The sequence below is a fragment of the Lepidochelys kempii genome, chromosome 6 (genome assembly GCF_965140285.1).
Source record: "Lepidochelys kempii isolate rLepKem1 chromosome 6, rLepKem1.hap1, whole genome shotgun sequence".
NCBI classification, from domain to species: domain Eukaryota; kingdom Metazoa; phylum Chordata; order Testudines; family Cheloniidae; genus Lepidochelys; species Lepidochelys kempii.
The window spans coordinates 3,404,760-3,418,093 of record NC_136385.1 but is presented as its reverse complement, the minus strand read 5'-3'; the positions used below and the strand labels follow the sequence as shown (position 1 = coordinate 3,418,093).

Here is a 13,334-nt window from a genome sequence, read left to right as displayed (position 1 = left end):
AATATAATATTTGCTGATACTGGAAAGGAGAGTAAAAGGCATTCACTCAGGCTTCTACAATTTCTCTGGAATCTCCACTCTTAGTTTGAATAATATTTCACACACACAAAACAGTAAAAATAAGTAATAAAGCGACACAGACAGCAAAACAAAGCCACAAACAAACAAGTGACAACACTGAAAATATGAAGGGAAGGAAAACATCAAGTGGTTGGTCTTGGGTATTTTAAATGAGTGTTTAGGACCCACACTGTGGAAGTGCAACAGAGCTCTGTAGAAACAGGTGAAGTTCTCCTGGTTTCACACCGTGTGTGTCACCAACTCAAGAACTTGGAGTAGACTGACTCATTATGTTTTTACATGTGCTGCAGGACATCAACACATGGCTTTGGACTTTGAAGAGAGATCCCCACTTCGAAGAGCTTGCAAATAAGGTCTTTATCCTACAAGATACCTAGCAGCATCCTCTCCAAACCTAGTGCTGCTTGCTACTTATGAGTCAATGGGAGTACTCTGAAGAGCCAAAACTATCCCAGACAGCAAAGATCTGGCCTTAATGGTTTCCTATACCTCTCCCCAAACACATGCTAAAACTTAATGGAAATCACTTGTCTCGACAAGTGATTTCCGTTATGTTTTAGCCTTTGTTTAGGGAGAGCGGTCTCTCTCCTGCACCGCAGCAGCCACTGAGCTGGGGCTGGGAAGGAGGGCCATCTCTCCCCAGCAGCCGCTGCCCTGGAGCTGGAGAGAGTCACGTCTCTTTCCAGCCGGTGCAGCCCTGCACGTCCCAATTTCCCCTCACTCCCCATCTCACTCCACTGCTCCCTCACCTACTCCCTATTCCTCCCAAGGCCACCACCCATCTTACACGTGCATCCTCTCCAGGGTCCAGGCACCTAATTAAGCGCATTGCCCTTCACTGCCTCGTGCGTGGTAACCCAGGCACACACCTGAGAGGGAACTGTGGAAATGACCCTTCTGAATCGAATCACTGTTATAAAAATGGCATGTTGGACAATGGTGGTGCAGGTTTTGACAGATGAGAGGAAGAGCTTGATTTTTATGGTTTCACACGCAAAGAGTAGCCTTCACCTTTCTAGGCAAATGCCTTTTATTTCACAGGAAAAGAGCAATTCAAGAATGACAAATAGTAAAGTCCCCGTGAAAGAGGGGGCAATTTAATTTCTGTGCCCTTCCATGCTGGGATCTCTTCAATGCATGGTCAGGGATTTCATCTTGTGAAATGACCCACTTGTAACACTAACAGCTCCTATGTATTGCAAATATCCATTCTCTTCCTACAGGTCTCAGGACTTGGTTGCTTCCGAAGTAGAGATGAGCCCTTCCTGCACAATCTCCTGCATGGAGATGTTGCTAGTGGCAGCCTCTTGTCCCTGCCCAGCAACCTGGTGAAGCTAGGGAAGAGAGAATGTGCATCCTCCCCTGCCTTATAATGACATCACACGGGCATCATTGGACCTTCTACGTTCCTCAGCTTGTGCCTCCTGAGGATGCTCGGGGCTTGTCTGCACTGAGCCTAGCTCTGCTGGATATGGATAGACTTGCTTAAAGAGGTAACCATAACATGGACACTACCCATTAGACCACATCCCCTGCTGCTGTCAATGGATGCCTCTTCCTGGGAGTCATTGGGCCAGATTCGCAGATGGTGTAAATCACCATTGCACAGTGGTTTTTTGGAGGTGGGAGGGATGGGAGTGAAGAGTTTCATGGCGATAGAATAAATTGACATTCCCACAGACTTTGAAGGGTGTTACTGTGCAATCTAGGGGTTGTTCCCATGGAATTTGTTCTGATTGTGCTGCTGATTACTTAGGGCTATGGGTATGGCTACACCTGTTTGGTATGCTTCACAGACAGGAGTCCTCTCGCATTCTACGTTTCATATGTTCGAATAGCTGACTTTTTTCTCTTGTATTTGGGAGAGTGTAACTTGTGGTGGGGGTGGAATTGTTTGTGTGGATTTTTGTTTTGTTTTGTTGGCTTTTTAAAGTATGCCTTATAATGTATCATTTGAAAACTCATAATTTGCTGATCAGTATTGTCCTGATAAAATACATGTGGCAACATTGTACGTGAAGTTATAAGATTACATTGTATGATATTTCTGAAAACATCCACTCAATATGCAGCGGTAGTCAAAAAAGTGAACAAACTGTTGGGAATTATTCTGAAAGGGATAGATAATAAGACAGAAACTATAATATTGCCTGTATATAATATCTTGAATACTGCCACATCTTGAATACTGCATGCAGATGTGGTCACCCCATCTCTAAAGAGATGAATTGGAAAAGGTTCAGAAAAGGGCAACAAAAATTATTAGGGCTATGGAACGGCTTCTGTATGAGGAGAGATGAATAAGACTGGGACTTTCTAGCTTGTAAAAGAGATGACTAAGGGGGGGATATGATAGAGGTCTACCAAATCATGACTGGTGGAGGGAAAGTAGATAAGGAAGTGTTATTTACTCCTTCTCATAACACAAGAACTAAGGGCCACAAAATGAAATGAATAGGCAGTAGGTTTAAAGCAAACACAAAGAAGTATTTTTTCACACAATGCACAGCCAACCTGAGAAATCCTTGCCAGAGAATATTGTGAAGGCTAAGACTATAAAAGGGTTCAAAAAAGAACTCGATACATTCATGGAGGATAGGTCCATCAATGGCTATTAGCCAGGCTGGGCAGGGATGGTGTCCCTAGCCTCTCTTTGCCAGAAGCTGGGAATGAGCGACAGGGGATGGATCACTCGATGATTCCCTGTTCTGTTCATTCCCTCTGGGGCACCTGGCATTGGCCACTCTCAGAAGACAGGACACTGGTCTAGATGGACCTTTGCTCCAACTCAGTATGGCCATTCTTATGTTCTTAAGTTCTTATTAATACATTTCATACTGAATTGGGCAAACAGGTCTATCTTTAACAAAGAAATGTGTGCTCTGCTTCATTTTATATTCAAGCAGTAAACAGAGTTATCAAGCAGGAATTGATATCAAGCAGGAAATGCTGTCTCTGGTTATTCAGAATGCAAAGAGGCAAATATGTTTTATATACGATGAGAGATTATTTTATTACACACAAATCCATTCATTCTTAAATAGATGTGATAGATATATCAATAGACAGATGTCAGCAGCAAATCAGCAAAGTGAAAATAACACTACTAATATTGTTCCTTTCGATAGATAGATAGATAGATAGATAGATAGATAGATAGATAGATAGATAGATAGATAGATAGATAGATAGATAGATAGATAGATAGATGATACTTCACTCCAGGGTTCACAGATAATTCCACTATCTATCTATCTACCTACTTTTACTGCAGGTGTCAGCAAACACCAGAGCACTTTATGAGTTCTTTAACATTGTGCATCTTGGTGTTAAAGGGCGAAGGGAGTGGACAGTCCAAACACTCAGCATTGTTGATCTTAGCCTCAGTAAGCAAAGGGCCTTGAAGTTGAAAGGCTCCGTAACCCGTTCTACTCATAATCAGGGGCATGCACAGGCATTTAAATGTAACTATTTTGGGGGGGACATTTAAATACTGACCCCCCACTCCCCCATTCCTCCAGGCCCTGCTGCCTCCCCCATCCCTTTAGCTCCCGTTGCCTCCCTGGGATCCCCACCATCCTCCCAGCATCCCGCTGCCTCCACCCCACATTGTCCCGGGCTCCGGACACTTACTGGTGGCTGCGGGCGAGAAAGGGACAGGGCTCCCTGGATCCCCCTTAGCAGAACTCTGCCGCCAGCCCGGCTTCCCTGTTCTGGGTGCCATCTAGTGGGGCTCAGCAGGAGTGCGAGCTGGAGTGCCGTTCCCAGGCACATCTCCAGCCATGGTCAGCCCGACTTCCACCCTGGCAGAAAGGGGGAAAGAGCGGGGGAGGGAATCTAGGGGCGGGGGCCAGTGTAGAAGCTGCAGGCAGTGGCAGAGATTCTGGGGGGGCCGTGCCCCTGCTTCTCCCACATTGTGTACGCCCCTGCTCATCATCATCACTTGAGACCGTGACCGAGACACAAAATTTAGCTAGAAGAGGGTGAAACTTTCCACGCATAGTTTTAGCCATGGGTTTTTTGGCCAGGAATCGGGTACCATGTCGGAGGAGGAGATGGTAAAGTGGTCAGGAGTGACTCTTGAAAATGGGAGGGGGCACCGACAGGAAACTCTGGGGGCTTGTGTGGGCCGCTGTGAAAAAAGGGCACCTGACCCAGTTTGTCCCTCCCACACGTTGCCGCTGAAAGTCGTGGTATTGAAATGATTCAATCAACCCAAAAGGAATATTTCTTTGGCTGACGCTTTGAATTCAAAAATATTTTTGGTGGTTTTCCAGTTTGGGTGAAGCAGAATTTTTCTTTTTCAGCAAACTGAAAAATTAGTTCCAGGTCCAGAGCTATCCAGGTCCCATTCACCATGCCCTGAGCTATAATGTTCCCTGAATCCCTGCTCTTCAGAGTCTAGAATATTTTCCAGGAGACCTAAAAGCAAGAACTCACAGTAAACATGGTGATGGGGTGTAAATATGTTGTGTGGGGTATGACTTTTTTCCTGTTTATTTCACTTTTACAAAAAATGCCATCCCGCCTCCTCACCCCCAGATGCCATTTTGCTATTCAGTTCACTGTCCTAGAGGTTTTGGAGGGGTAGCCGGGTTAGTCTGTATCAGTAAAAACAACTAGTCCTTGTGGCACCTTCAAGACTAACAAATTTATTTGGGCATAAGATTTTGTGGGCTATAACCCACTTCATCAGATGCATGGAGTGGAAAATACAGTAGGCAGGTATAAATATACAACACATGAAAAGATGGGAGTTGCCTTACCCAGTGCGGTGGTCAGTGCCAACGAGGCCAATTCAATTAGGGTGGATGTGGCCCATTCCCAATAGTTATTTACAAGTTGACAAGAAGGGGTGAATATCAACAGAGGGAAAATTACTTTTTGTGGTGCTAACGAGGCCAATTCAATCAAGGTGGATGTGGCCCAGCCCCAGCAGTTGACAAGAAGCGGTGAGTATCAACAGAGGGAAAATTATGTTTTGTAGTGACCCAGCCACTCCCAGTCTTTATTCAGGCCTAATTTGATGGTGTCAACTTCGCAAATTAATTCCAGTTCTGCAGTTTCTTGCTGAAGTCTGTTTTTGACGATTTTTTCTTGAAGAATGGCCACTTTTAAGTCTGTTATTGAGTGTCCAGGGAGATTGAAGTGCTCTTCTACTGGTTTTTGAATGTTACAATTCTTGATGTCTGATTTGTGTCCATTTGTTCTTTTGCATAGAGACTGTCCGGTTTGGCCAATGTACATGGCAGAGAGGCATTGCTGGCAGTGTCCACAAACAGTGCACTTTATAATTAAACTTTACATTTGTTCTTCTGTGTGTTGTCGTTCTCTTAACCTAAAAGAAAGGCCATTCTGACTGTAAGCCTCTTTCCATGCTTGGTGCATGGACAACAAGCCAGGTGACAATCTCTACAACTGATTTGGACAGCACAGAACACATGAAAGACAACGGAGAACCAGCACGGTGTGTGAACTTCCCTTTGGTGCAGCCACAGAAATCCTGCACTCCACACTCGCCACTGTCTAATGAAACCAACTCCATGTCAAAGGAGAGGGAGATGGATTAGGTGCCCTATTTCTCTCCCAACACAGACAATTGCGTACTTGCAAAGCACATCACATATATTTGTATATTTATACTTGTAACCCTAACAACCCCTCAGTGCCTACTGGCAAAGAGTCCCATGTCATGTTAAGCAACTCCTCTCAGCCCTGACAAACTCACTACACCTAACGCGTTGATGTGATGGTATTTCTCTATAAAGAACATCGGGTAAGGAAGCAAATGAAAACTGATATCATACCGGTCTTCATACTCATTGTGTGATGTAACAATTAGAAAGCTATGGATATGTACTAACAATATGCTCAAATGATGAAACCAGGCAGCACTGGTAAACAAGTTTCTCCAAGACAAAGAAATATCAGTTTGCCTTGTGACCCTGACAGACCACATGCCAGCTCATGCTAAAGCTGAAGGAAGACAACTACAAAGCTGGAAACAGTCTGGCTCCCCTGTGTGTTTGTTAAAACAGGCATGAGAATTATAGGACTGTGTTTAGAGTTTAGAGGTTATGAAATGCTTGTAAGTTTCTGCCAGCATTCATCTCACTTATAGTGCCTGTATCCCACGTCTGTTATTAGGTTATATTTAAGTGCTTGTAACAGGAAATCACCAGACAGGAGAAAAGCATGAACAAGTGTGAGATACCAGTTTCTAACATGCATCAGAGGGGTAGCCGTGTTAGTCTGTATTCACAAAAATGACAAAGAGTCCGGTAGCACCTTAAAGACTAACAGATTTATGAGTAGCAGCCGTGTTAGTCTTTATCCGCACAAAGAAAAGGAGGACTTGTGGCACCTTAGAGACCAATACATTTGTTAGTCTCTAAGGTGCCACAAGTCCTCCTTTTCTTTTTGCAGATTTATTAGGGTAAGCTTATGCCTTAATAAATCTGTTAGTCTTTAAGGTACCACCGGACTCCAAGTTTCTAACAGGAGATGTTATCTTCTGTCCAACAAGAGACCCATCAACACCCGCAAACCACCGTGGAACATCAGAGCACAACAGACTTCATTGACGGCTCCCTCCCGCCCCCAGAAGAGGAGATGTGCAAGTGATTTGCTCCCAACAGCTCCACTTGCAACTTGAAGCAGAATAATCATTAAAAATAAATCAATAAAAAACCCCTAAAAAGGAAGAACTGTCTTTTCTTCTGCTTGGACTCTGAGGGGCAAAGATTACAAAGCATAAGATTTAGCCTGGTTTCGCCCTGAAAGATACATGCAGCTTGCTTATTACAGACGCTTCTAGTACCTTTTGAAACCTGATTAACTCATCTGGGTGTGTGTTTACCAGATGTAATCTTGTAAAGAACTCTCATTTCTTTTTTCCTAGTTCATAAATCTTTAGATAGTTTCTTATAGGACTAACTACAAGTGTCTTCAGTGTGAGATCGAAGGTGCAATTGACCTGGGCTAAGCCAGTGGTCTTTTAGGACTAAGAGAAATATTAAGATTGCTGAGATCTTCAGTCTAAGAAACCATCAATCACAGAGGTAACCTTACATTGGTGGCAAGATAGATAAAGTACCCGAAGAGACTGTCTGTGATTCCATGTTAAGGCTGTTGTAATGACCATGGAGTTTACACTTGCAAATTGGTCAGTGAAATCTAAGGCTAGATCTCACAACCAATTTGGGGTTTGTGCCCTGGTTGTTAACAGGCTGCTCTTGGGATGGTATTTACACTTTTGAGCCATTGCCAGCCATCTTGACATATCGGTCTGCCTAGCTCTCCAATGTAAATGGAACGGGGTAGGCCAGAGACAATGGGAATTATATTTGCATTTGAAGTCAACCAGAAAAGCCCATTAACAAAAGGGTGAGAAAACCGGCTAGACAGCAAGGCATCCACACACCAGCAAGGCAGAGGAACTCTGGAGGTACAAGAATACATTTCAAAGGTATACGGGACTATAAGAAGAAGAGGAAAAGACATTTTGTGCTTCATCACTGAGGGGGACAAAGAGGTCCATGAACAGCAGATCCCCAGCCGTGTGGGTTGGTACTGCTGAGGAGGTGCCTTTAAGTGAGAAACAGTCTCAGGGCAGGTCTACGCTCTGGGGAAAAGTCAAGCTTAGCTACACAATTTGAGTTATGTTAGCAGCGTAACTCAAGTTGAAGTAGTTTAGATCTACTTACCACAGGGTCCACACCAGGCTGGGTCGAAGGGAGAAACTCCCCCGTCAACTCCCCTTACTCTTCTCGTTTTGATGGAGTACCAGAGTCTACGGGAGTGCGTTTGGTGTGGATCGATCGCTGCAGCATCGACCCACCTAGTAGTGGAGATAAGCCCTCACATAAGGATTGCAGCCTGTTGAGTTTTAGTCAGGAGAAAATGCATTGCACTTTTTCTTTCATTTGGAACCATTTTCTGTTTCTATTATCTTTGCTTAAACCTCTGCTCATTTTTAGTAAAGGTATTCTTGGTTTGACTCTCAGTTCATCTCAGTGTAATATATTAAAGCGTGAATCCTCAGCTGATCTAGCAGGCTGGGGTGTATACTATCTCTCTGAAGACAGTGGACTCAGTCATTTCGGTGACAGCCCAGGGATAGGGGCTGGATACTGCCGGGAAACATGTTTCAAGGAGCTTTCAGGGTTGGAGTGCAACTGAGGTGACCTGCAAGGCAAAGTAAAGGCTGGCTGAGCTTTGGAGGAGAATGGTTGGAGGGCGGGGATGGAGGAGGGTCAACAAGCTGGCTAGTCCGAGAGCTGACAAAAATAATTTAGCCCCTGCAAGTCGCTTGCTCACTGATACATGAGAGAGACAGGGTGACTCACAATCCTGAATTCCCCCAGAAAGCGTCACAACCTTCTTGAACCTTTCTGGGGCTGCCAGACATTGTTGGAACACAATAAAAGAAAAAAAAAAACAATCCAAATAAAGCTCACTGATAACCTGCATGATGAGGAATGAGATTGCAGTGGAGCGGGAACTGAGTTCTCCTGCTTCCACCTCCCAATCAGTAACGCAGTATGGAGTAAACAGGCTCAAGAGAAAGTGAGCAATTTGTGCATCACTTTCCAGTGGGCATCTTTCACCTCCTTGTTCCTCAGGCTGTAGATCAAGGGGTTCAGCATGGGGATCACCACCGTGTAGAACACAGAGGCTATTTTGTCAGTGTCCAGGGAGTAACTGGTGGAGGGTCGGAAATACATGAAGAGGAGGGAGCCATGGAACATGGCCACGGCCATCAGGTGGGAGGTGCAGGTGGAGAAGGCTTTGCGCCTGCCCTCGGCGGAGCGGATCCGCAGGATGGTGATGATGATATATGCGTAGGAGAGGAGAATGATCACAATGCTGCTCACGACCACGCAGCCAATCGAGGCAAACATCACAATCTCATTGACGCGTGTGTCAGAACAGGAGAGCGACAATACCGGAGGAACATCACAGAGGAAATGATTGATGGTATTGGAGCTGCAGAATGATAAACGAAAAGTAAAAACAGTGTGTACCACTGAGTCCAGCAAGCCCACGGCATACACCCCAGCCACCAGCTGATGACAGAGCCATCGGGACATGGTGACTGTATAGAGCAGCGGGTTACAGATGGCCACATAACGGTCGTATGCCATCACAGCCAGCAGGAGGCAATCTACATGACCAAAAGTACTAAAGAGATACATTTGCACAGCGCAGGCATTGTACGAAATCCTTTTACTCTCGGCTAAGAAGTTCAGCAGCATCCTAGGGGAAATTATGGAGGAATAGCAGAGATCAGAGAAAGACAAATGACCGAGGAAAAAGTACATGGGGGTGTGGAGACGGGAGTCAATCTTGATTAACACAATCATCCCCAGATTCCCTACCAAGGTGACAATGTAGATCACTAGGAACAACACAAAGAGAGGGACCTGAAGCTCTGGACGATCTGTCAGTCCTGAGAGAACAAACTCCGTCACCACTGAGTGATTTCCCTTTTTCATCTCCTCTGAACCAAGACCAGGGAGCTGCAGTGACGTGGCCAGGCAGGTGGCTCAGGAATTCTATCCCCTCCCTAGAAGGAGAGGAAGGGAAGAAATTATGGAGGTTAGTTTCTTAGGGGACTCCCCTGCTGAATCAAGAAAAGGCCTTAGTCCACAGAGCCAGAGGTTCAGAGCCAATCATTCCAGTTATCTGAAAAAATGGACACACAGCAGAAATGTAAGAACCAGTGGGTTAACTATGCCCCACCCATGGGCATGGCTGTTCCTACACACAGCAGCAAACAGTGACTTCTGACTATTGCATGAGAATGTTGGGCTGAAAACAAGGGGTGAGAGTTTGTGCCAAGCGGTGCTCTTCCCAATTCATACAAGGTGGGATCTGCCATTTCAGTTCTGGGTTACTTAGTGTGATCATTAAGCCTGTTCAGAAAATGAAAATGGGCTTTGCATTACTTGCTATGAAATCCCAGAGTCATAACATAATGCACACACCACACCACCCCCGCCCCCGGCACCTGTAAACTGCTGCTTTCTCCAAAAGATGAGGGTTTTTTTCCTTTAGCACAAGGCATGGAACGTGATGCTTTGGCTTCCAAAGAGCTTGGTTCAATCCCAGGTGATGACCTCAGTGTCTGAATTTGTATGTAAGCATGATTCAGTCCAAATGCATGTACCTGCAGAAGACAGAGAGATATATCTTTGCTTCCCCCATCAAGAGAAGCTGCTACTCGGGAGAATTCAGAAGGTTTTACACTGTTCTTGGTGACCTGGGGGACATGATCCCTGAAGCAATCAGGTTCACCAAGACGCACAACACACCATTAAAACGACTGGGTCGGCCAAAGTAACTCGTACACTGGGGTTTAATCTGTTGCACTCTTTGCTCCTTTTGTTATTAAACGGTCCCATGTCTGCACAGTTACCCAGGGCAGAGCTAGGGGTATGTTTCATTCCACTGCTTTCACTGTGCGCTGGGGGACAAGTGGCGTGGGTGTGATGAATATCCTGGGCGTGGGGAGGAAAGGAGATTGAGGGAGAAAATGGGATGTCAATGGAGTTACACCAGTGGAAGATATCCGGGTCTCCAAATCCCTTCTTGTCCTACAAAATGATGTTGTCATCCTTCTTCCAACCCCATGACTCTAATTACAGCAAACATACCCGGGAATCGGTCTGCTATCCCACGCTGACCCCACGCACCCTGATGAATAATAATATTAACCAGCAACAGCTCCTTTATTCTTATTTTTTATTCTCCCTTCTCTCCCCTCCCTTTCACATCTCCCCATCTCTTTCACCTAAGTCTTTCCATGCCGACTTTCTCCTCGCATGATTTCCATTCTCCCTGCCCCCTCTCTCAGGGCTAGATTGTCACAGCCCTTCCTCAGCAAGGGAAAATAAGGCCTCTCCCCTCGCCCCTTGCTCAATGATGCTCAAATCATGGATTCTGGCCATAATGGAGATGGCAGGGGCTGCTCACCCAATAGACCCCTCTGGAAGCAAGCGGGTGGGGGAGATGACAAGGAGTGGGAGGAACCTCCCCCACTAAGCATGACAGAAACTGTGATTGTTTCTGGTCTCCTTGGGTGGTGTAGCTACCCACTGACCCATACTCGGGGCAAATTGTAAGGTTAAAATCTAGAATTGCATCTCCTTCCATTCATCCCCTTTCCCATCTTCCTACTCCTCTCTCTTTCTCTAACTTGTCCATCTTCAGTGTTCTCCTCTCAGCTCCTTCACCCTTCCCCCCCTCCTCCTCTGCCTCTGGTTCTCAGCCACTTCCGACCTCCTCCTGTAGCTCTTGCTCAACAGTGTCAGTGCCCTTTGGCATAGGGAATCTCTCTTGTCCAATAACATAAGTGTCTTCGAATCATAGAAGATTAGGGTTGGAAGAGACCTCAGAAGGTCATCCACTCCAATCCCCTGCTCAAAGCAGGACCAACCCCAACTAAATCATCCCATCCCAGTCAGGGCTTTGTCAAGCTGGGCCTTAAAAACCTCTAAGGATGGAGATTCCACCACCTCCCTAGGGAACCCATTTCAGTGCTTCCCCACCCTCCTAATCAAATAGACTTTCCTAACATCCAGCCTAGACCTCCCCCACTGCAACTTGAAACCATTGCTTCTTGTTCTGTTATCTGCCACCACTGAGAACAGCCAAGCTCCATCCTCTTTGGAACCCCCTTCAGGTAATTGAAGGCTGCTATCAAATCCCCGCTCATTCTTCTCTTCTGCAGACTAAATAACCCCAGTCACCTCAGCCACTCCTCGTAAGTCAAGAGCTTTAGTCTTGTGACATGACTCAGTTACAACACCATCAGCTCAAGAGCACGGCAAAATTGAACTCTCTTCCTATAGAGCCCACAACTTGGTTATTTCTGTGATACAGATGGGCCTTTACTGAACAATCACTCCCATGGAGAATGTCCTCACAGCAGCCCCCTGTCCCTGGTCAAACTAAGGAAGACAGAATGTGCATTCTTGATTTAGTTGGTGTTGGTCCCGCTTTGAGTAGGGGATCGGAATAAATGACCTCCTGAGGTTTCTTCCAACCTTAATATTCTATGATTCTAGGATGATCCCCTGCCTTCTAGTGATGTCACACAGGAGAGCAAGGCTCTGTCAGAACCTGGATTCATAGATTTTCAGGGCAGATGGGACCTTTGTGGTCATCTAGTCTGACTACCTGTACAACGTAGGCCAGAGAACTGCCCCCAAATCATTCCAAGAGCTGATTTTTTTTAGAAAAACAACAAACTTGATTTAAAAATTGTCCTTGATGGAGAATCCACCGCGACCTTTGGTAAATTGTTCCAGCAGTTAATTACCTTCACTCTTAAAATGGGTGCCTTATTTTCAGTCTGAATTTGCTAATGGTGCAGCATGTCTTCAGAGAAGTCCTGTTATGGTGAATGAATGTCTCATGGTGGAAAGAGAAATAAGTCCCTCAACCACTTATGAATGTGAGGTGTGGGGTGAGGGTGGAATTGTCTCTTGTACTCTCAGAAAGACAGACACCCTCCTTTCCACTGTGGGATGTTACCTTGCACTTCATATGATTTTCCAGGATGATCCAAATCCTTCCCCCCTTTCCGGTCCCCATGCACCAGGCTGGTAGCACGAAGGGGGCACAAAGCCAACCCCGTCACCAAGTTGAGAAGTCCCCTGCCATGGGTGAGTTGCTGGGTAACATAGAGTAGGGGTAGCCATATCTACACCATTCGCTCTAGCCGGTTGCCAGTTTAGGGGTGGGGCCAGAGAAAAGGGGGTGTGGACAGAGTGGCCTTGTGCTCTGTTGAGCTTTGCCCAGCACACTACAGCCTCATCCCAGAACAATAGTATTTAAATACACAAACCAACCAACCCTCATGGGATGATATTCATTATTCTGGCAAAGAGCAGGAATTTTATTCTGTTTTACATTTTTTCCCACTAGGTGGCAATAACACCACTAGGGATCCCCAGCTGTTGAGGGGCTGTCGATCCACTGTGACTCAGTGCAGCTCCGAGGCTGCCCTAAGTTGTAATGGGAGGGCTGAACTGAGCCATAGGCCCGCCCCAGGATTGGGGGCCATCAAGGTGCCCAGCTGAAGCCTGAGCCCTCTTAATTTAGCAGATGTAAGAAAAAAAATAGCATTAAACAATGGCCCTGCCCGATACCAGTCAGCTCTGTGTTCTTGGGGAACTGGGGCGCAGTATCCAGCCTGTCTGACTCATGAGGGACACTCCCTCCCACCAGCCTCTGCTTGAACCAAA

At 45.9% G+C, this 13,334-nt stretch overlaps 1 protein-coding gene across 1 annotated transcript; it reads right to left on the bottom strand.

Annotated features, from left to right (window-relative positions):
- Nucleotides 1-8,639: 8,639 nt before the first annotated feature.
- On the bottom strand, nt 8,640-9,578 carry LOC140913720 (olfactory receptor 8U3). Its single transcript, XM_073350523.1, has one exon. The coding sequence runs from the start codon at nt 9,576-9,578 to the stop codon at nt 8,640-8,642; it is 939 nt and encodes a 312-aa protein (XP_073206624.1).
- Between the last annotated feature and the right edge of the window lie 3,756 nt (nt 9,579-13,334).